The following is a 22,994-nucleotide window of genomic DNA, read 5'->3' on the forward strand; positions in this document are numbered from 1 at the left end:
TGCAAGTCCCTATACCCTGTCTCTGGTTCCTTGACTAGGCAACAATGCCCTTGGAATCTAATCCCTTCTATCACTCCTCAGTGGAGCCAAAAGCTGTTCAATTAGGTAGCCCGATGTCTGGCTTTCTCTCCTAAAAGAGATTGGTGACAGGATTTAACTACCCCTTACTAATCCTGCACTAATGAGGGCTCCACAAGAGACTCCATTCCACTTAGGAAGGTCTCAGGCAAAAGCCTGAGGCAAAAAGCCCCGAGGGCACATGGCACAGTCATTATATATCATTACAAACTGCCACATAGATGTAAAACTTGCGGTAGGTAGGGGTCATACTGTGACCCTTGCCTGGACTAAGTATCCCCTTTGTGACTAATCCTTAGGGGAATGCACAGTAAATGGGCATACATTTATCAGTCCCCTGCACACATAATTGACTTGTTTATAGATACTCACACAATGATGCTGTTACTTACAGCATTCACATCAGTACACCAAAAGTGACACCAATATCACTAAGGAAAACATGCACAATTTGCGATCATTTTACCAAAGTGGATGATAATTTGTGTCCCCATTGATATATTAAGCGCAAGTTACTCTGCATGCTATTTAGAGGGTGGTCACTATTACTCTGGAATTTTGGGAAAAATATTGTTGTTTGTTGATAACAAAAATGGTGATAAACATCCATTTTTGCACCCTGAACCAGTTTGTAAACAAGCCTTATGTAGATTAGAACATACAGAGAAAGCCTGATGTTCTAGCATTTGGTTACCAAAACAATCCACCAGATGGAGCAGTGATATCAGAATTTATGGTTTATTTTCTTTTATCCATCAGAACATTCTAAAAGGAAGCAGAAAAAAATAGAAGAAGGAAAGACTAAAATACAGCATCCATAAGCCTTCTAACTTTAGAAGTGTAATGTACAGTGTGTGAGAAAGTAAACTGACTGTTGCCATACTCTTCCTCCCCTGTGGAATACTCGAGCATTTGTGCAGACAAATCCATAGCAAACTGCCTTAGGATTTTAATGTACTCATGGATAAGTTTCAGAAAATAAATGATTTCATATTTATTTTAGAAGACTTGCTACTAACTCCTTTTATGCCTAAACCCCCATAACTGTAGATATTGGTCGTTTCCCAGTAACAAGTCTAGGGTTAAAGGATTATTTCTAGCTCCTAGGATGAGACAAATAAAAATGTTTTGAATTTAAGTTGCAGCAACGAACTGTAGACATCCCCTACATGCAATTACATTTCTTTTTACCTTTAAGTTAATTTTTAGTATGTTATAGAATGGCTAATTATAAGCAACTTTTCAATTGGTCTTAATTTTTTCCTTTTTTTTTAAAGTTTTTGAATTCTTCTTCTGACTCTTTCCAGCTTTCAAATAGGGGCCACTGACCCCATCTGAAAAGCAAATTCTCTGTAATTAATCCTCTTTATATTCAGACCCAGGGTTGGACTGGCCCAGCTGGACACCGTGAAAAAACCCGGTGGGCCCCAACCCTCATGGGCCCCTGCTAGGCCAGACCTCCTCTCCCGGTATTCTGGTTTTACAGCGAGTCACTGTAGGGGGGCCCTTGACAACAGTCCCGGTGGGCCCCGGGCCCCCCAGTCAAACCCTGTTCAGACCTTCTCCTGTTCTTATTCCAGTCTCTTATTCAAATTAATGCATGGTTACCAGGGTAATTAGGACTCTAGCAAACAGATTGCTGAAACTGCAAACTGGAGAGCTGCTGAATAAAAAGCTAAATAACTCAAAACCTAGAAATAATAAAAAATGAAAACCAATTGCAAATTGTCTTAAAATATCATTCTCTACATCATACTAAAAGTTAACTCAAAGGTGCACAACCCCTTTAAGATGGTGTCTCATAACATCTTGCCTTAGACCATAGTTATCCCCCACTAACCTACAGTAGATGTCAGATAGGGGCAAAATAAGCAATACACCTGTATATAGAATAAGGACAAATGTTTTCCCATCTAAATTTGCATGTCCACAGATACAAGAGTATTAGTAAAAAATTAACTGAGCATGGGAAGAGCAATGCGGACAGTTTTACCTACTTGAAAATAGACATGTAAACACACATAACAGAGAAATGTAAACCCCCATAACAAATTCATCACAATTGCTATGCACTTTTGCAGTTTCCTCTAATTTTTGTTTCTAATTTTCAAGATACTAGCAGTTTTAAGCTACCCTGTCCCTGCTACCTGCACTCAATTTAGGGGGCATAAATGTGCACCCACCTGCCTGCCCCTCATGAAAATGCTCTGCCAAATGCAGGCAGCACTGTATCATGAAAAACACACAGGTCTCTGCACTCCATTTTAGAGCACAAAGACCTGTGAATTTCAGGAAAGTGCAAGTCAGGGTTCAAGTATGCCAAAAGATAGACGTTTTTGCATAGTTTTGCACTTTACCCTGCCCTACACTTTCTTACTGACATCTCTTGTCATTGTGTTGGGTGTGCAGAAAAACAACAAAATCATTTAACTAAAGAGACAAAAACAAAAGATCCGTATTAAATACACAACACTATGAACACTGCACTTCCTTCTTTTATTTCCAACATTGAGTGTTACAATAACCCCCATTACTGCAACAGACTTTTTTTACAACATGGAGTTTGAAGGATTATAATTATTGGCAGATAAATTAGACAAACAAGGGTTCTTTTTTGAGTTGTAGTGAAACTGACAGTAAGGCTTTTCACATGGTAGCTATAGCTGCAAATGAAAATAGTGCACAGCACAAACAGCCTTACTACATAAAATGCACTTTTGGACACACATTGACAATTAGAAAAAATACATTTGCTCAAATACAGAAATATTTCCAGTATTTTTTGGGAAGTAATTGTAAATCAAAGCTTTGGTCTCATCTTCTTCTTCAGTGAAGTGGTGGGAACTTTTCCTGGCTGAAAAACAGATTACAGAAAATAATTAAAATTACAGAGTTCCTAATGCAAAAATCTACATAGTGATTAAACGGTAAATAAGAACAATCGGGTCATCTAATAAGAGCTAATATTCTAATAATCTGTAGCATGTACTGGTCTACTACATTTGGTTTCTAGAGTCTACTAGATGTGTGCAAACTTATTTTAATACCCTGAGCTTGAGAAAGATTTCATTCACTGTTTTTAACATTCAGATTTCTGTAGCTGTAGCTACACAAGTAGGAGCTGCTGATAATAAGCAAGGACAAATCATGCTGACATGATTTAAAATAGATAAATAAAACAAAGATGTACACAGTTCAGGTATGGAACCTGTTATCCAGGATGGGGGTTTCCAGAAAAGGGTTTTTTCTGTAATTGGGCTCACCTTACCTCAATGTAAACTAAAAAATCATTTAAACATTTAAAGGGGTTAGTTAATTTTTAGTATGCGATAGAATAGCCAATTCTAAGCAACTTTTCAATTGGTCTTTTTTTTAATATAATTTTTGAGTTATTTGTCTTTTTCTTCTGACTCTTTCCAGTTTCCAGAAAGGGGTCACTGACCCCATGTAAATAACAGATGCTGTGTAAGGCTACAGATTTATTATTATTGGTACTTTTTATTATTTATTTCTATTCAGGCCATCTCCTATTCATATTCCATTTTCTCATTCAAATCAATGCATTGTTGCTAGGGTAATTTGGTCCCTAGAAACCAGATAGCCAAAATTGCAAACTGGAGAACTGCTGAATAAAAAGCTAAATAACTTGAAAAACACAAAAATAAAATAATTTAAATTAATTGGAAATTGTCTCAGAATATCACACTCTACATCATAATAAACGTTAATTCAAAGGTTAAAAACCCTTAAATAAACCCAATAGGATTGTTTTGCCTCCAATATTAATTATATCTTGGCTGGAATCAAATACAAGGTACTGATTCATTTTAATCAGTCTATGATAAGATGCCAACATGGCATGAAACGCATAAGGCTGTAGCCTGTTAAATAAAATATACTTTTAATCACATCAAGTACTGGAGTGAAGTCCGGTTTGTGCCAGTCCTATATGAATATCTATTTACTGATTTATTGTTACAGAAAATATGGAAATCAGCATTTTGGTGCTGTAAACCCTTTGCACCTAGAAGGGAAGGCTTACTTAGCCTTGGATTCAGGTGTAAGTAAACATTTTTTGGTGTAATTAAAAGGATTAAGGAGACACACAATCATATTATGGTTTAAGCTGAGTGAACTGCATGGCCAGCATTAATTAAGCTAATCGACCACTGTATTCATAAAGGAATCAATCGTTTTAGAACTAAAGACATGGAAAGGTAATTCTCTAGCAACTAAAAGAGGCTGGAGAGGAATCAATGGGAAGAATAGCCAATTAGATTTTATATTGTCAATATCAGTTAAAGTATTCTGTTAAAGCATTCTCAAAAGATCAGCCCCCTCTAGGGATCAAACACAATAAATAAAAATCACAAACATACAGAGAAAGATGGCTATGAAGATTTTCATTCATCCAGGTCATGGTATATCTAGTATAGGTAAATCTAAAAACAACTGGACTTGCTGAGTTATCAACGAATCATTGATTACTCAGCAAGTCCAGTTGTTTTTAGATTTACCTATACTAGATATACAGAAAAAGAGCTTCCAAACTGTAAATGGAAGAGAAGCAATACTTTATTATTTTTATCTTTTAGGATTAGGACAACGTGTAAAAATGTTTACTATTTTGTTTATTGTGTCACAATCTCCTGACCTCATCTATTTTATATGCCTGCAATTACAGTTAAGGGAGATTTTTCATGCATTCCTTATATTTCTTACCTTCATTAACAAAGAATTCAGCCATATAAAAGGCTGCTCTCACAGCTTCTGAGGAATGGGATATGTTTGATGCCTTTTTCCATTCAAATGGATTTTTTTCAGGATGCCACTGCACTCCATAAATAGGATAGTCATAGGCTGAAACACATAAAATAATATTAGTGTATGTATTTGATGCATTGTGCTAGTACAAGACTGGACAATTCAGCTAGTTGAATTACCTTCACGTGTTGGGACATATTTACTAAAGGGTGAAAGTGAAAATTTGGAGCAATGTCACCAAAAATGCAGATTCCCCTGAATATCGCCAATTTACTAAAAGGAGAATACAAGTTTTGAAGAATTAACTTTGCAGTGGTGAAAGTTCTCTTAGCATTCACATCGCTAATCCAAGTGAAATTTCTCCAGTGAATATTCTCCAATTTACTAAACACCAGAATGAATTTTTGCCAAGATAAATTTCTCCAGGTTCAGGCTGACGAACTACCATTTTAAAGGTAGAGCAGCCACTTTCGAATCTCTTTATCTACATCATCCCTTCCAAGCAATTTCTCCATAATTTCCCCACTACAGTTGTTTCGATGTGAAAATACACTTGCTGAATTAAGGTGAATTTTGATGAAGTTAGACGAGGAGACTATTCACTGTTTAGTTAAAGTGCCCCATTGAGTCTGCTGAAGGAAAAAACAGGAAAGTTGCCATTCAAGTAGTCACAACTACACAACCTAGGCATAGTTATAATGTAAGAACAGTGATCCCCAACCAGTTGCTTGTGAGCACCATGTTGCTCACCTACCCCTTGGATGTTGCTCCTCAAAGCAGGTGCTTATTTTAGAATTGCTGGTTTGAAGGCAATCTTTGGTTGCACAAAAAAGTATTGGCACACAGAGCCTCATGTGGGCTAACAGTCCACATAGGGTCTACCAAATGGCACTGCAGCTCTTATTTTGCACCACCCAGGAACATTTTTCATCTTTTTACATTTGAATGTTGTTCACAGGTGAATAATGTTGGGGGCCCTGTGTTAGGAATACATTACTGTTGTTAGTAGGGATGGGCGAATTTAACCTGCTTCGATTCGCCAAAAATCCGGCCCCGGCGAAAATTTGCCAAAATGCATTTAAGTGTATGAGTGACAGATTTGTTTTGACGCACAACATTCTTTTCCCCCATTGAAGTCTATAGGCGTCATTTCCGAGGCGAAACATGCAAAAAAAATCACTCATCCCTAGTTGTTAGTTTAATGCCAGTACCACTTTATGTGGCAAAAGGAAATGTGCAAAAGCTGTGTGAAAGGCTAAAAAATAGGGATGACTTAAATTACATTTAGTTGTAAGAAAGTGATCAATGCTGTTTTCATCATCACAATAAAAGTAGCTTTTGAAGGTGGCGTGTCTGTACCATATTTTCATTTGAATGTATGTTTTACTTGTCATGTTTGAAACTTAATGGGAACTTCAGCCAAATCATCAGGATATCTTTCTATCCTATGCTTTTGCCAGTTTTAATTAATGCACACTGGGAATTTGTTTAGCATTACATCTTCTATCATTAGGATAGTGTTGTATTTTCTTTGTTTTTTGACTGAAATTGCCCTTTATCAATTGCCTAATGGATGTCAGGTGTCCAGTCATTGTACATATAAGACAACTATAACACATGTATGGGACCTCTTATCTAAAACGCTTGGGACCTGGGGTTTTCCAGATAAGGGGCCCTCTGTAATTGGAATCTCCACACCTTAAGTCTACTAAAAAGTAATTTAAACCCAATGGGATTGTTTTGCCTCCAATAAGGATTAATTAGTGTGGATCAAGTACAAGCTACTGTTTTATTATAACAGAGACAAAAGAAATAATTTAAATTACTTGATTATAATGAAGTCTATGGGAGATGGCCTTTCCATAATTCAGAGTTTTCTGGAAAACAGGTTTCCTGATAATAGATCCCATACCTGTACAATAAATTAAACATGAACCTATTTTTCTTTTTCTCCACTGATGGATAATTTATATTATTGAGCAGAAGAAAATGGGTTCCCTTTATCATTTACATTTTGTCTTAACTAACTGTAGGCTATTTTCTTTTAATAGCATTGCAATACATCACATCACAAACAATACCTTCAAACGTAGAAATGAACTCCACTGATCCATCTGAGTTTGTTGTCAAGACATTGTAGAATTTGCTCAGCTTCTCGTTCTTAGTAAAATTCTGTAGAAACACATGGGGTTAAAATAGTAGATAGAAATGAGTGCATGGATGGACAGACAATGTAGTAGTTAATAGAAAAAGAAGTATTATATACCTGCATGGAGAGACTCCAGTAGTGGAAGTTTGCCGTTATAGGCTTGCTGGAGAGAGCTGTATACAACTCCTTGGAAATATGTTTAAATAATTTGCTGTTTAGAGCATCTAGGAAATAAAGAATGAAAGACACTTTAAAACAAACACTGGAGTTACAGAGACTGAGCTTGTGTCAGAAAAGCCACATATAAAATGCTAGATAACAACAGCTATAAACAAAAGAAAATATTTGGAGAACAAATATTCATGCCGATTTTAATGGTTTCTTAAAGTCCGTTCACCCGTTCACCTTTGAGTTAACTTTTAGTATGATGTAGAGAGTGATATTCTGAGACAATTTGCAATTGGTTTTCATTTTTTATTACTTCTGTTTTTTTTAATTAACTGATTTATTTATCTTTTTATTCAGCAGCTCTCCAGTTTGCAGTTTCAGCCATTTGGTTGCCAGGATCCAAATTACCCTAGCAACCATGCACTGATTAATAAGAGACTGGAATATGAATAGGAGAGGGACTGAATAGAAAGATGAGGAATAAAAAGTAGCAATAACAACACATTTGTAGCCTTAACGAGCATTTGTTTTTTACATGGGGTCAGTGACCCCCATTTGAAAGCTGCAAAGAGTCAGAACAAGAAGGCAAATAATTTAAAACCTATAAAAAAGAAATCATGAAGACCGATTGAAAAGTTGCTTAGAATTGGTCATTCTATAACATACTAAAAGTTAATTTAAAGGTGAACCACCCCTTTAATGGCATACAAGAAGCAACTGCTTGATTCAGTTGAGAGAAACTTTAATATTGTTACAAGACCACAAAAGCATTTAGGCAAGTAACAAGTACACTTTTTTGACTAAAGAAATGTTTAGCCAGTTTCTGAACTTAATTCTTATTTGGTTATTAAATGCAAGCATGTGCCATAAACACATTTTAAGGTTTATTTAAAAGGGTAGTTCACCTTTGAGTTAAGCTTTTAGTATGTTATAGAACCCTTAGCAACTTTTAAAATGGTCTTCATCTTTTTCTAATTTTTGAATTAATTGTTATCTTCTTCTGACTCTTTCCAACTGTTAAATGGGGTAGATGACTGCTTTTTTAAGCACCGTTTATAAGGATATAATTTACAGGATACTCATGGCATTATGACAGTACAAATACAATTGGTCTTAATAACCAATGCTCGTTTGACTGGCTATGGAATATTTTATGGGGCAGCTCATTAACTTCATGCGTTACAGCTAGTTTGATAAAGATGGACAGCAACAAGGACTTTTAAAGGAGAAGGAAAGGTTAAAATTAAGTAAGCTTTATCAGAAAGGTCTATATAAATATACCAGTAAACCCTCAAAGTAATGCTGCTCTGAGTCCTCTGCCAAAAGAAACAATGCATTTCTTTCCTTCTATTGTGTACACATGAGCTTCTTATCAGACTTCTGTTTTCAGCTGAAACCTCCAGGGCAGGGCTTGAGCATGCTCATTTTGATCCTCTCCCCCTCCCTCCTCTAATCCCTGCTGTAATCTGAGCTCAGAGCTATGAGTGAGCAGGGAGACACTCAGGCAGGAAGTTTTCTATAACCCTATCGATCCATGTCCGGAAGTCATGCTCCTAGGACATAAGTTTGAAGACATGAATCAATCAGCACAACATTTGACACAGCATATTTGCATGGCAGCGAGGATTCATATTGCGGCACAGTGGAAGTCACCTTGCCTCTCTTTCCCAAAAGTTTTGGAAAAGATAGAGTTCATACATATTAATGAACGTTTGATATACCAAATTGATAGCCAGCTGGAGAAATATACAGAGATATGGGACACATGGATTCTGAATAAAGAGGGATTTTTACATTCCTATGAGTTGGAACAGGGCGATGGGCAGAGTTCATTTCATTAGAGAATACATGAGACTGGTATCTGGGCTTTAAGGCAGTAGCTTGCAGTTACGTTATTAGTCATGAACGAACGGTATACCCCGTGCACACAGTGGACTGATTTTGTTTATTACTTGCTTTTTCGCTTTCTTTTTCTTTTCTTTTTCCTTCTCTTTTTCCTTTCGTTTTTATTGTACCTTTTCCCTTGTAAAGCAATGTACTGTACTATGCATTCATGTGTTTTGAACTACGATGTTATTATTAACGATCACATGGGAAAAGTTAAAAATGGTTGAAATAAAAAGAAAGTTGACAAAAAAAAATAGCAGAGAGCCAGAAACATACAAATTATGGATATAAAGCTCTACTTGACACTTGCCTGTAATATAGATGTACCTTTAAAATCAGACTTAAAATGTTAGAAAACATAGAACACAATGGATACACAAATATATGAGACTTCATAAATAAAAATGACTTTATTAATTTACATTAAAAATACCTCATTGTCAGACCATTATTAAGACAAAAACATTGACAATGAGTTATTTTTATTGTAAATTAATAAAGTTGTTTTTATGTATAAAGTCCACAGATATTTTACAAATATGAAGGTGTTTTATTTGTACATCACTCAAAATTCTTAAGGGTGGAATGCTGGCTTGATTTTTTGATTTTATATATAAAGGGTTAAGGGATGTGTGTGAAGAGTTATTTGGGAAGACTAGCTTCGATACAACAAATATCTAGCTTCTATGACTGACAGATTAGTGGTTGATTGATAAGCCATTTATCTAACAAGTCAAATAGGAAAGAGTAATATACTTACTTGCGCTAAAGTTAAGAGGCAATGAAATATCTTCAGTTTCAGTCAAAGTCAGTAAAATTTCTCCACTTGTGAGATAAGTTAGCTCCTCAAATCCCAAACATGTTCCCCAGACTGGAAAATAGTCACCTTTATCATTGGCCTGAATAAAAAAATATGTAAAATGTAAATCTTTTAAACTCACCACAGCCATCTAATGGGTTATGAATAGCTGCCCTGCGGTTTATGTAGAACAACATTTAGATTTTTCCAAAGATGATTTGCTCTATCTCTGTCCTTTCTCCATTATTTATTTATTTCCCATGCATGGAAATGTTTCTGACATGCACAGATCAGTCCTTATATATAACTGAACCTACTAGATAAGGGAAATTATCTAATCAAAATTTGTATATATTTAGAACTATCAATACCTATACATATATTATCAGCATCTCAGCACACCATAGAATTACACTTTCTATGTATAGCAGCACAGCTCCTATACATAGTCATGATCGTATTTATTTGCCAGGCATGGATTTGCCGTGAAATTCCATACTTCCCCACCTGCAAATTTTTTCGTGAAATTGCGGCAAAATTTTGCTGCAGAAAAATTTGCTGCAACAAAAAATTCTCCACTGCAATTTTGTCACCAAGACAGAAAAGTCACCATAAGAAAAAACACCCATTGAATTTAATGCATTTGGGCAAAAAAGTCGCCAAGACAAAATTGTCGCTGAGACACAAAAGTCACCATAAGAAAAACTGCCCATTGACTTGACCAATGAATTTGGAGTAAGAAAAAATTGACGAGTGGGTAAAAATTGTCACATGTAAAAAAAATTTGGACTTTCATTGACGTCAATGCGTTTTGCAATTTTTTAGCCGTTTCGCAAATTTTTTGGCAACTCAAAACTGGACAGATTCGCTCATCAATACCTATACATATATTATCAGCATCTCAGCACACCATAGAATTTTTCTTTCTAGTGGATATCTGCATTGCTGTCTTTTATCCACATAAACATTTTCATTTCATGAGACATGTAGATTTGCAATGAGAAAAACAATATAATGCATAAAGATTTGAAATCAGGATCGTCATATTTAAATATTTCCTTTTTTTCAGTAGCAGATAATAAAATAAGGATTTTTTTTTTAATGTTTCCTTTTTTATGTAATCTTACCTCAAGAGCCCAGTTGTAAAATAATTTAGCAACTCGTGCATATTCAGATTTTACAAGGTCAACAGCGCCCCCGGGAAACAGTATTCTGTATGGAAACAAAACATTTACGTTTAAAATATGAACTGTGCACCGAAATCATTAAAGACTCTAAGAAATGTAGAAAAAAAAAGTTCCAATTATTTTGCATTTTGTAAGTATTATATTTCTTCATCTTCTTAGCAGTTTGGTTCATCTTCTTCAAGCCAATCAAGAATCTAGTTTCTCCGTGTGTTTATAAAACCACAGAAAGAGATGGTGTGCTAGATGCCAAAGCCACCCGCACTCGTTTTGAAAAATTATTTCTATGTATACACAAATAGGTTAAAAGCTAATTTTTGCAATGATTAATCCATTGGCAAAGCCATTTATGTGCTGCTGCCTTTCCATTTTCATAATTATTCCAGGAGGTTTGTGGATATTTTAAAAGCATATAATCCTAGCAAAACATTTTAACATATCTATATGTTCTACTGTATATATTTGCTCACAACCTCTGTAGCTCACATAAATAGGTTTTGAAACATAAAAATGGTCTACACATTCCTCCTCTCCAGAGGAGCTCCTTTCTTCCCTTCTTATGCATCCTCTCACTGTGGCCTTAATTAACTACACCAGAGATTTTAATTATTGGAGTTAGCAAAAATAATTATAAATTGCACAAGCAGGTGAATCATTTGCAATAAGAGTAGTGGTGTGAAACAAGTGTAACAGATGTCTCATGGCTAGGGCTTCTATAATCATCAATATATCTTCTCTGCTATAAAAGGCCCCCAGCTGTAGTTTCTACTTATTACTTGGATGTTTTATACAAAAAAAGTAATAAAACAGTTCTCATAGATGTCAGGCTGCCACTGAGAAAAAAATCCCTTTTTCTTTTAAAATTGCTAAGAACATAAAGATCTCCACCTGGGGATACAGAAATGTTGGCTGTTTTGTCTTTCTAACGCTGCTCTAAAACATGACTCGGATAGGAAAATAACTTCAAGGAAACACTGAAAAATATAACGCCACATTGAAGCCATGTTTGAGTTCTAAAGTATGGTGAGGATGAACTCTAGAATAAGACACACACATAGTACCAAAATAATGTTTTCGATAATATTCTGAAGCAGCATGAATAGGTAGACTTGTGAACATAGTAGGGATGCACCGAATCTAAGATTCTGTTCAGTATTGGGACGAATCTAAGCCTTTTTCAGCAAGGTTTGGAGTCATCAAAAAAGGGTTTGGTGCTTTCCTAGAACATAGTATAAAACATAGAGTGTGGCACCCTCGGGGTTCCTGTGGGAAAATCTATTGATGTGGTTAGAGCACTTCTGCCAAGGGGAATGTTTAGATATACAACATTTTGCTATGCAAAACTGGTGCACAACTGTCCTAAACAATTTATGCCTTACTGCTACACAACATGATGAACTCAAAGACTGAAATTCAGTCTAAAAAATCAGGTTCACATGAGTGATTAGATCCAGGCAGTGGACTGGCAATCTGTGGATTCTGGCAAATGCCAAAGGATGTGGATGTGTGCAAGGTGTGGAGGGGGCTGGTTGGGCCTCTGTGTGCTTGAAATGCCAGGGCATATTTTAAATCCCAGTCTGGACCTGATTGGATCTTTAGGACTCAGATATCATTGCACATCTCTAACCTAATCTACACACTGACCAGCAGAAAAACTTGGGCTGTATGGCCCTAAATATGTCACTCAGTTCAACACTCGTTTAATAGTCCCACAGTCTCTTTTTTCATAATGTCCCACTGTTTCCCTTCTGCAGCAGTGAATGTCTGTTGTAGCTTTGTACATAACTTACCCATTGATAGAGTTGAAGATCTTTTGATACTCTTCCTCTGCAAGATTAAGTCTGCAACAAAAAGACAACGTATAACACACTAAGCAGTAACGTAGTACAGGTATGCATGCAGTTGACAGACAGGGTCAGCTCCATCTCTACAAAGATATGATAAAAATATGCATTTGGTAGGTCAAAATGTATTAAAGAACTAAATTGTTTATTTAAGACTTATTACTGTATTTTATATACAATACATTACCTCTCTATTGCAGTTATCATATCATTCATCTGATCTTTGTTATCCACCCCCACCCAATAATATAAATACTTGATACAGCGAAGGCTCAGCTCCTGGGAAAATCTGCTAATCATTTCATACCCTTTTTGCTTATCTACCCCTGTATCCCTTTAAAAAAGTCTGCAATAAAGGATCAGATCTTGTTTTTTTTTTTGCTGTGATTCCCAGATAGCAGGGCATGCATGTGTGTTTGTTCTGTGGGCTTTTCTGGAATTAAAGGGTGCTGAGAACTATTTACATACAACTATCAAAGTGTACTTTAACCAGCCATATAAGTGATTTAATCTGTTTTGATCAGTGCTTAAAGTTCTGCTAACCCTAAACTTCTAAGCACTTTTGAAATTTACTTCATTATTGTTAAGTGTTTTTAAAATTATTTTGTCAAGGTCAGGCAACCTTGATGTTATTTTAGTAGTATTCACATGGATTCTCAAGTCAAAAACTGCTGTGTACAAAGATTTTGTCCCCTGGCAATTCTTCCATTCTGCAGGCTGCTGGCGGTAGTGAAAAGCATCCTCCGCCCAACAGAGATGAATATGCATATAAGAGCCTAGTGTCCGCCTGGTTGACCTGGCAGTGCATGAGCAAATTGGCGATGCCTTCTGAATGCTAAATTAACAGAAAAGCTGCCAGCCTGCAGACAAAGTAGAATGTTTTGCTCTGCGCTCACAAAGTAGCATTGGCAGGAAGAACTCAATAAAACACAACTCAACAAAAACACTTTCCTTTACAAATCTCAGGCTGTAAGTCTCAAATGGCATTACTTATCTGATATAAAAACATACAGTATAGGAATTACTCTTGCTCCAGCAGATTCAATGGTCTTCACATAAGAAGCAGCGATGTATGATCTACCAAACGTCTGCAACTCATCAAAATGGGTCTCTTGTGCTAGTATACCTATATCATGGAAAAAATAATATAAACCGAATTGATATATATTTCATCTTTTGGAAGTGAACATATTATTCAGCAATTCATTGTCAAGTGTATGAACTGATCCTTGAACATGTACTCAATGGGTCATTGTTTGACTATTTGTAAACGGCATTATAGAACTCATTTAGAAGTCATTTAGTAATTTTAAGGTGGGTGTATTTAAAGCTATATTTATGCCATTGTACCATCCTGACTCCCTGATCCCCGGTGGCTGCTGTGGATACTAAAAGTCCCAACCAAGGGAACTCAAGATAAGGTATAACAAATTACAATAAAACAAATAAAATGATTAGTTGTCCCAAATCCATTTCCCTATGACAACTCTTCACCCCTAGAACTCCTTATTTCCAGCCTTACAAATGTAATGCATATTGTTGAAACATTTTGTGTGGGATTTAGTGCTTTTTTTCGTTGAGTAATGACAAATTTTGCAGCAATCTGTATAAGATGTTGTAATGACAGGTTGCCCTTACATCAGGGCTGATCCTATCAAATGTGGGGCCCAATTGGGACCATGTTGGCGGGGCCCCTAGACAAAGTGTTGCTGGCTACTGACACACCAAGTATTTAGGAAAATAAGGGCATACAGGCACAAAATAAAAAGGAAAGGGGCAGACAAGGTAAGAGAGTGAGAGGGATGAAATAGGGGCACATAATAGGGGCACACATGGTAAGAGAGAGAGGGAGAAAATAGGAGAGTGGACTGGGCCAATTAGTTTGGTGCAGGCTGGGCCGATTCAGCTTGGGAGCAGGCTTGGTTGGATTGGGGGCAGGCAGGGCCTAACAAGGTTGGAGGAAAGCTGGGCCTATGAGAGTTGGGGGCAGGCTAGACCTATGGAGTTGTGGGATAGGCTGGCTTATCAGAGTTGGGGCTGGGCTGGACCTATGGATTTGGGGATGGGCTGAACTCTCAAAGTTGCGGGCAGGCCAGGCAGCATCATGTGCTGAGGGAAATATTATCTGTGCTGCTCTGTGGTGTGGGGCCCCCAGAGGTGCGGGCCCTATTGGGCCCAATTGGTCCAATAGGCCTAAGGCCGGCCCTGCCTTACATTTATTGGTAGCCGCTGCTTCCTTTCCTGCTTCTTATGTTTTTTCTACCATATTGACCATGACATCTGATTGGCCAAAGCTGCTTCCTCATCTGGTCCTTGCCAGGCATTCCACATCAGTATTTCGGTTCATTGTTTCGGTTACATAATCCCCTTAAATCGTTAATTTGTTCCAGCAGTTAAGGCTATTGGTGCACACAGCCATTTTGCCCTATAATTCTTTAATGTGTCCCCAAATTGTCTCTCATCTGTGAATCATGTGAATATCCCACATAGGCATGGGCGTCCACAGAGGGGGGCAAGAGGGGGCAGTGCCCCCCCGGGACTGTGCGCGGTTTTTCCAAGTCCAAACCCGCCAATGGCTAGTTTTGGGCTAGTTTTAATAGGTGCCGCAGGTTTGGACTTGGAAAAACCGACCAATGCCCAAATAGTAGCACGCACTGCTGGCTGCACCTGCCTGCACGCCGGCAGCCAGCCGGCAGCCGCAGGATAATTACGAACGATACGTTCTTAAAAGGGGCGGAGCCGGAGACTTGGGATTATCAGACTCGAGAGGGCTCAGGGGCAGGCTGGAAGAACACGCAGCGAGCGTCCCTCAGGAGGAGGGCGGCCGCGTGACGTCATGATGCAGGGCGCGCAAAGCGCGGTGCCACCACGCCCGGCACGCCGACGCCTGGGCCTGTCTCTCTGGGTCCTCCTGGCGGGAATTGGTTGGAGACTGGAGTTGGACACGACGACGACGACACAGACAGTGCCGCTTTGCGGGACTTGTGAGTAGCTGTCTGCGACTGTGCGTTGTGTTTGTGTCTCTCTTATTTGTATGTAGGGCTGTTGGGCAGTATTGGAATCCTGTCATTGCCCAGTCCCCAATAAAACAATATTCGGTTGGGTGTGTCACAAGAGGACTCAAATGCTCCTTTATGTTGTACAGGGAACAGTAGATTTCTGATTGTAAGCCCACATTCAGTAAGATGTTCTGAAGCTCTTCTGTTGCTCTTCTGGATATATTATGTCTTGACTGGCACAGTTTTTATGAACACACATTTATAAGCGCTCAATGTATTCGCAATATTGTCAGTACAGTTATGGGACCTGTTATCCAGACTGCTTGGGAGTTTTCCAGATACGGGATCTTTCTCTAATTTGGATCTCCATTCCTTAAGTCTACTAAAAAAATCATTTATTATTTAAACCCATTAGGATTGTTTTGCCTCCAATAAGGATTAATGATATTTAAGTGGAGATTGAGTACGGTTTTATTATTTCACGGAAAAAGAAAATGAAATTTAAAAATATGGATTATTTGGAAAAAAAAAAAAGGAATCTATAGGAGACAGCCTTTCTATAATTCAGAGTTTTCTGGATAACGGATCCCATAGCTGTATCCTTTGATGACATAAACTTTTTGACGTGTACAGGTTGGCGCTGTGGTTGTGCGCATGTAATTCATTTGGCTACGACCTCCTACTAAGGGGGTTACAGTATTAAAGGGGAATCCAACCCCCTGGCGCTAACACCTCACCTCCCTCCCCCCCACCTACCTCTCACCCCAGGCTATTGCCCCTAAGTTGCTACTTACCCCTCTGTCCCCTCCAGCGATGTTCACAGGGGCCATCTTCTCTTCCAACCGCTTCTTCCTGTATGCTGCTCTGTTGGCGGCGAATGCGCAGTAGGATGCCGGTACTACTACGCATGCGCACAAAGTTTCCGAAGTTCAATCGCCGAACTTCGTGAACTTTGTACGCATGTGCAGTAGTACCGGCATCCTACTGCGCATGCGCCACCTAGCGCCGCCGGATCCCGAAAGAAGAGGTTTGAAGAGAAGATGGCCCTGTGAACGTCGCTGGAGGGGACTTACACAGAGGGGTAAAACAGGTGAACAGTAAATGTTATCTAATTGGTTGTGTTATTGTTTCTTAGCAAACTTAATGCCTTGTGTTACCCCTTTTATTTACAGTGCCAACCAGGCAGTACCCAAAAGAACCCAATATTATTTGCAGTACCAGTCAGCCATCAGTCTGGGAAAAGTACAGACACTTAATTGATCTGATAACCATATTATTTTACTTTATTTTATTACGATTTTTCAATTTATGAATTGGGCTACTTTTGGTCTACTTTTTTTTTTATGGTCTTTGGCTGGTTTTGAAATGAAAACCTGGCAACCCTGATTGCAGTCTGCAGCCTTGTACTTGTGAGTTCTGGGGGTATTTATACAATTACTTGCCCCTGTGCCATCTGTTTGTGTGTTCTGCTGGTATTTATGTATGTACTTGCCCCTGTACCATCTGTTTGTGAGTTCTGGGGGTATTTATACATGTACTTGCCCCTGTGCCATCTGTTTGTGAGTTATGGGGGTATTTATACATGTACGTGCCCCTGTGCCATCTGTTTGTGAGTTCTGGGGGTATTTATACATGTACTTGCCCCTGTGCCATCTGTTTGTGAGTTCTGGGGGTTATTTATACATGTACTTGCCCCTGTGCCATCTGTTTGTGAGTTCTTGGGGTATTTATACATGTACTTGCCCCTGTGCCATCTGTTTGTGAGTTCTGGGGGTATTTATACATGTACTTGCCACTTTGCCATCTTTGTGTGAACTAGGGTTGCCACTTGTCAGACAACCGGTATTTTGAAGGGTTGCCCGGGTCAAAACTTCCTGGATGGTTTTTTAAATTAGGGAAACTGTGCAGGATTCCCTTGATTGACCCGGCGATCGGCTGATCACCGTGGCATAGCTCCACCCCCTGATGGCAGTGACACACCCACCTATCTCACAGGCCCGCCCACAGATGCCTCCTTGCCCCACCCTGGAAAATTTTCTGCGGACACCCATGCACATAGGCTTGTTTTGTGTGAAAACTGTATAAAACTGCCTTCCCCAGCTTTTTCATGTGACATACACGGACAGCAATTGTGAGTGGGAGATGATTGGAGGCGTATTGAGTGCAGAAAAAAATATAATAGGCAGGCACCCTATATTAGTTATTAGTTAGTTATACTTATATGTATATAATAAGTTATATTGTATATACAGCAAGGCAAAGTGTCTTTCCTGTTTTAGCAGTTTTTAATATTCTAATTGTCCACGAATACTGGAAATCTCCTTGCTGATCCATTACACCTACATTTATTTATACTGTCCTTCACACTTTCTGTTTTTACTCCAGATCTCTTCTTGTGCTATCAATGTTTGACTGTGACTGCCCATCAATTTAATATTGTGGTTTTTTTTAACCTAGAGGGATGCGCCAACTTTTCTTATTTTCGAACAATCTTTTATCATTGTGTCTTGCTTACTGCAAAACTGTGGTCGTTAGGACCCATGCACATATGCATGTATGAAGATCCAAATTACAGAAAGATCCTGGGACTTCTATAGCGCGCACCTTGTGCCGGATTACAGCATAATACTGTCTATTTTTAAGCGTTTCCTATGGAGATGATGAATGGGCTAAATTTATTCCAACTACATAATGGCCGGCAGCTACCATGCTTTTGGCAGAGGCTCTCGCAACTAAAGGAACAAGAAAACCTGTTTGATCAAGACTCCTAATTCATTGAAACACAAACATTTGACTTGTGTGACAGCAACAAATAGAGTAACCGATTACAAGCTTTCAAGGGTGTGGTGCAGTGTTTCAAAAAATTTAAAAAATGACTTATTTGTTCTCTAGCTGCTCATATTTCTGTGACCATAGCTGGCAATATATTTGGGAACATTTAACAAGATTATTATTATTATTCTTTATTTATATAGCACTGACATATTCCACAGCTCTTTTCAATAATTACCTGTATACATCATTCACATCAGGCCCTATCCCATTAGAACCAGGAATAAACTTTAGGCAACCCACAAACAGCTGAACACTACTTCAAATACCAACTGGAGTATAGTAGGGTGAACATAACTGATTTAAATTCTGTTTAGTACCCAAGTCTTCCTACAATGTGTGGGGCTCAATCAGGCAGCAGTATGAACCTCGTGAAAGTTGAAAACGTCAACCTTCATATCAGATCCATTACCCACTATGAAAAGGGGCCCACATGCTTAAGCAGAAACCTTAGGCTGGGGGCAGAGGGATAACTAACTTGAGTGTTGGCCTTTCTTTAAATAGTCATTACAATCCTGTGGGTTTATTTATTTTTTAAAGGAAAACTTTACCCCCGAAATATGTACTTAAGCAGCAGATTTATATTTATATCATATTAAGTGACATATTAAAGAATCTGGTATAAATATTTAAGCAAATATTGCCGTTTTACATCTCTTGCCTTGAACCACCATTTTGTGATGGTCTCTGTGCTGCCTCAGAGATCACCTGACCAGAAATACTACTACTCTAAGGGGATTTACTAAACTCAGAATGCAAAAATCACGATAAAATCGTGTTTTGTTTTTTTGTTTTTCTACAAAATCGGACTTTTAAAAAGTCACACATTTTTCAGAATTTATTAAACCACTAGGATGGAAAGTCAGAATCTGAAAATCCTGCATCTCAGACATGTTGAGGTTGCATATATGTTAATAGGAGAATTCCCAATGATTTTTTGACGTGTGCTGGGTTTCATGCAATACCCCAAGTTTTCTGGGCAAAAATCTGAGTTTTCCAGTGAAGAAGCATAAAAATCCCGAGTGTATTTGATGTGAGTTTGTAGCAGAAAATACTGAGATAAATTCGGACTTTGATTAATAACCTCCTACCTGTAACAGGAAGAAGTGTGGAAGCAAAAGACAGAACTCTGTCCGTTAATTGGCTCATGTGACCTAACATGTATGGTTGTTTGGTTTGTTTGTGTGCACCGTGAATCCGATGGTCCCAGGGGACGGCCCTTATTTTTTTAAATGGCAGTTTTCTATTTAGGATTAACCAGTGGCACACACTAAAAAAGTATATTATTATGAAAATTGTTTATTTACATAAAGCAGGGTTTTACACCTGAACTGTTTTATGCAGTATCTTTTTATAGGGACCTACATTGTTCGGGGGGTATAGTTTTCCTTTAAATGACTTTTTAGTAGACACAGTATAGAGATAAAACTTTGCTACCATCCACACATCTAAAGTACAAGCCAGATCTATAAACTACAAATAATTTGACACATCGGCCTATGAGTAACCAAACAAATGAAATTAACCAAGCTATCAACAATGTGAAACTAGTGGCACTGGTCTCTGTGGAATTCGATCTACATTGCATTCAATCTATCTAACTCACTTAGTATCATCAACCTGATTCCCTGGGACTGTCACTTGGGTATGTCAGTTCTCAGAAAAGGGTAGTACAGTTATGGGACCTGTTACCCAGAATGCTCGGGACCCGGGGCTTTCCGGATAATGGATCTTTCTGTAATCTTCATACCTTAACTCTACTAGAAATTCATGTAAATATTAAATAAACCCAATAGGCTGGGTTTGCTTCCAATAAGGATTATTTATATCCTAGTTGTGATCAAGTACAAGCTACTGTTTTATTATTTATTAAATTTGGATTATTTTGATATAATTGAGTCTATGGGAGGCGGCCTTTCTGTAATTAGGAGCTTTCTGGATAACGGGTTTCTGGATAACAGAAAAAAAAAGATTTAGTTTCCCAGCAGCTCAGACCTAGTGAACTGCCAATACTCATCTGTGCTGAATTGAAACAGGTGATGGGCAGTTACCAATCATAACAATGACAGGCAGCACAGTGGGGTATCGGACATTTCTTCAGCTCAAAGGACATCGTAAAAAGGTTTATCACAGGAAGGTCATCTCTAATTAAGCAGCATTTAGTGCAGTAACTGCTAAGTCATTCTGATTCAGTCACTTCCCAGTGCATTTGTAACCTGAAACCCAGCCCTCTATTAACAAGATAAAAAAGAATGGCTGTTTTGTTAAGGTGTAGCTTAAGACCGGTGAGTTATATAACACAAAGAATGTCCAGGAAGATGATAGCCCCTCGAACCAGAATTTGTTACCTGAAGCCCTTTAGACATTGTTGAGATACGATTGCTAGTGTCATGCTGTGTGACATAATTACTGCGTATCATAGTCCTACGTGGAGAAGGCCTCAGGCTGCCAAACTGTTTTGTAGGATTGTTCTTATTAGTTCTGCTCTGACAATTTGTGCTTTTATTAGTCAAAACTGTTGTTTTAGTCAAAATGTTAGAAATACAATACGTACAATAAAAAGCAAGTACAACTAATAAGCAGAAAGAGTAGCACCATTTGGTTGCTGTAGTTCAGCCACAGCTGGAATTCTGCAGATTGTAGATCTCTGAAGACTGTACAGAAAGTATCTAGCCTGTTACACAGTACAGGTATGGGATCCGTTATCCAGAAACCCGTTATCCAGAACACTCCGAATTACGGAAAGACAATCTCCCAGAGACTCCAGTTTATCCAAATAATTCAAATTATTAAAAGTGATTTCCCTTTTTCCTTTAATAATACTTTACTAATAAAACAGTACCTAGTACTTGATCCCAACTAATATACAATTAATCCTTATTGGAAGCAAAACCAGCCTATTGGGTTTATTTCATGTTTACATGATCTTCTAGTAGACTTCGGTATGAAGCTCAAAATTATGGAAGTATCCCAAACTGAAATCTGGATAACAGGTCCCATACCTGTACAATATTTTCTTTTCTAAAGGTTTTCCCCAGATGGTTCCTCTGTAGAGCAACTGTCCTTTCTATCTACCCTGGCAATGCAAGAAGGTTGGGAAAAAGAATAAAATGGTATCTACATTTTCCCTCTGGAAAGAGAAACCCATCTGGTGTTTACCATTTTGCCATTTGCTTTCTACCATTTGTGTTGAAATAGACAAAAATGTTTACACTGCGCTATGTACTGGCATCTACGTACATGCAGTGCCTACTAGTGGCCCCTTTGCCATTACCCTAAATCTGTGCCCCTCTCTTACCGATGATGGGCCGGTCATTGGCTGTCAGCGGGCTGTTATACAAAGAGGTTGCTTGAGAGAGTACAAGGGTACCCAGCAGAAGAAGCAGCAAAGCCAGAGTCATGATGACAGCAGGACAACCGGGCCACCAGCAATGCACCTTCCTAGGGTCCCCGGCTCTGCACTGCCTCCTGTCGAAGAAGAAGAGGAGGAGAAAAAAGCTTCCAAGTAACGACTTGTCTAATGTACAGATAGCTACAAGGCTGCAGCATCCACTCCTCCCCCTCCTTCCTTTTACTCAGTCACAGCCAAATAGTCCGCATTGCATCAGCGACCCTTGCCTGCTCTGACAACAACCAGGAAGAGAAGGGCAGTCTGGGAATTGTAGTTCTTGCACTGGCAGCTGAAAGCTCATGCTGTGTAAGAGCCCTGGGGGACCATTAAAATGTTTAAACAAAGTGGCGGATGGACCCATAAACAAAAGGCAGCCTGAAAAGGCTAAAATAGTAACCCAAGAAGGTGTAGAAGCTGGTTTTCATGGTTTAAAAGCTGCAGACTTGTACAAAGGAATTAACTGTTTTCTCTTCAAGAGACAATTATTATTACTATTTTTCAAGTGCCAACATATTGAGGCATGTAGATCATACATACACATTCCCTACAAATACAATTTTAAATATATTCTTTATTTTATGTTTTTCATTATAAAGGGGAGGGGGAGGGAAGGCAAGAAGGGAGGGGAGGGGAAGGGAATGTGTACAATAATGAAAATAATGAAAAATACAAACACTAATTAATACAGGATGTGAATTGAGTCCATACAGCTTACAGCAGGGCATTACAGGAAGGAGTTTAGAGGCATAACCCTTATAAAGCCTATAGGTAAGTTATATGTGATACTTCCTAAATGATTTATGTAAAAATGCTATATTAAAAATTACATCTCATTGTATTATAAAGGCATGGCTATGTAACAGCCTTTACATACATTTCCTAATGAAGAGATTTCATTT

General features: G+C 38.2%; 1 protein-coding gene across 1 annotated transcript; it reads right to left on the minus strand.

The window, feature by feature from the left end:
• Positions 1–2,555: 2,555 nt before the first annotated feature.
• ggh.L (gamma-glutamyl hydrolase (conjugase, folylpolygammaglutamyl hydrolase) L homeolog) lies at positions 2,556–22,265 on the minus strand. Its single transcript, NM_001092691.1, is given in 9 exon segments — positions 2,556–2,932; positions 4,801–4,938; positions 6,924–7,014; positions 7,109–7,215; positions 9,807–9,945; positions 10,973–11,057; positions 12,820–12,870; positions 13,885–13,999; positions 22,003–22,265. Coding segments are annotated over 9 exon segments (948 nt in total). The 5' UTR covers positions 22,106–22,265; the 3' UTR covers positions 2,556–2,813.
• Positions 22,266–22,994: the final 729 nt, after the last annotated feature.

This window comes from Xenopus laevis, chromosome 6L, assembly GCF_017654675.1.
Source record: "Xenopus laevis strain J_2021 chromosome 6L, Xenopus_laevis_v10.1, whole genome shotgun sequence".
NCBI classification, from domain to species: domain Eukaryota; kingdom Metazoa; phylum Chordata; class Amphibia; order Anura; family Pipidae; genus Xenopus; species Xenopus laevis.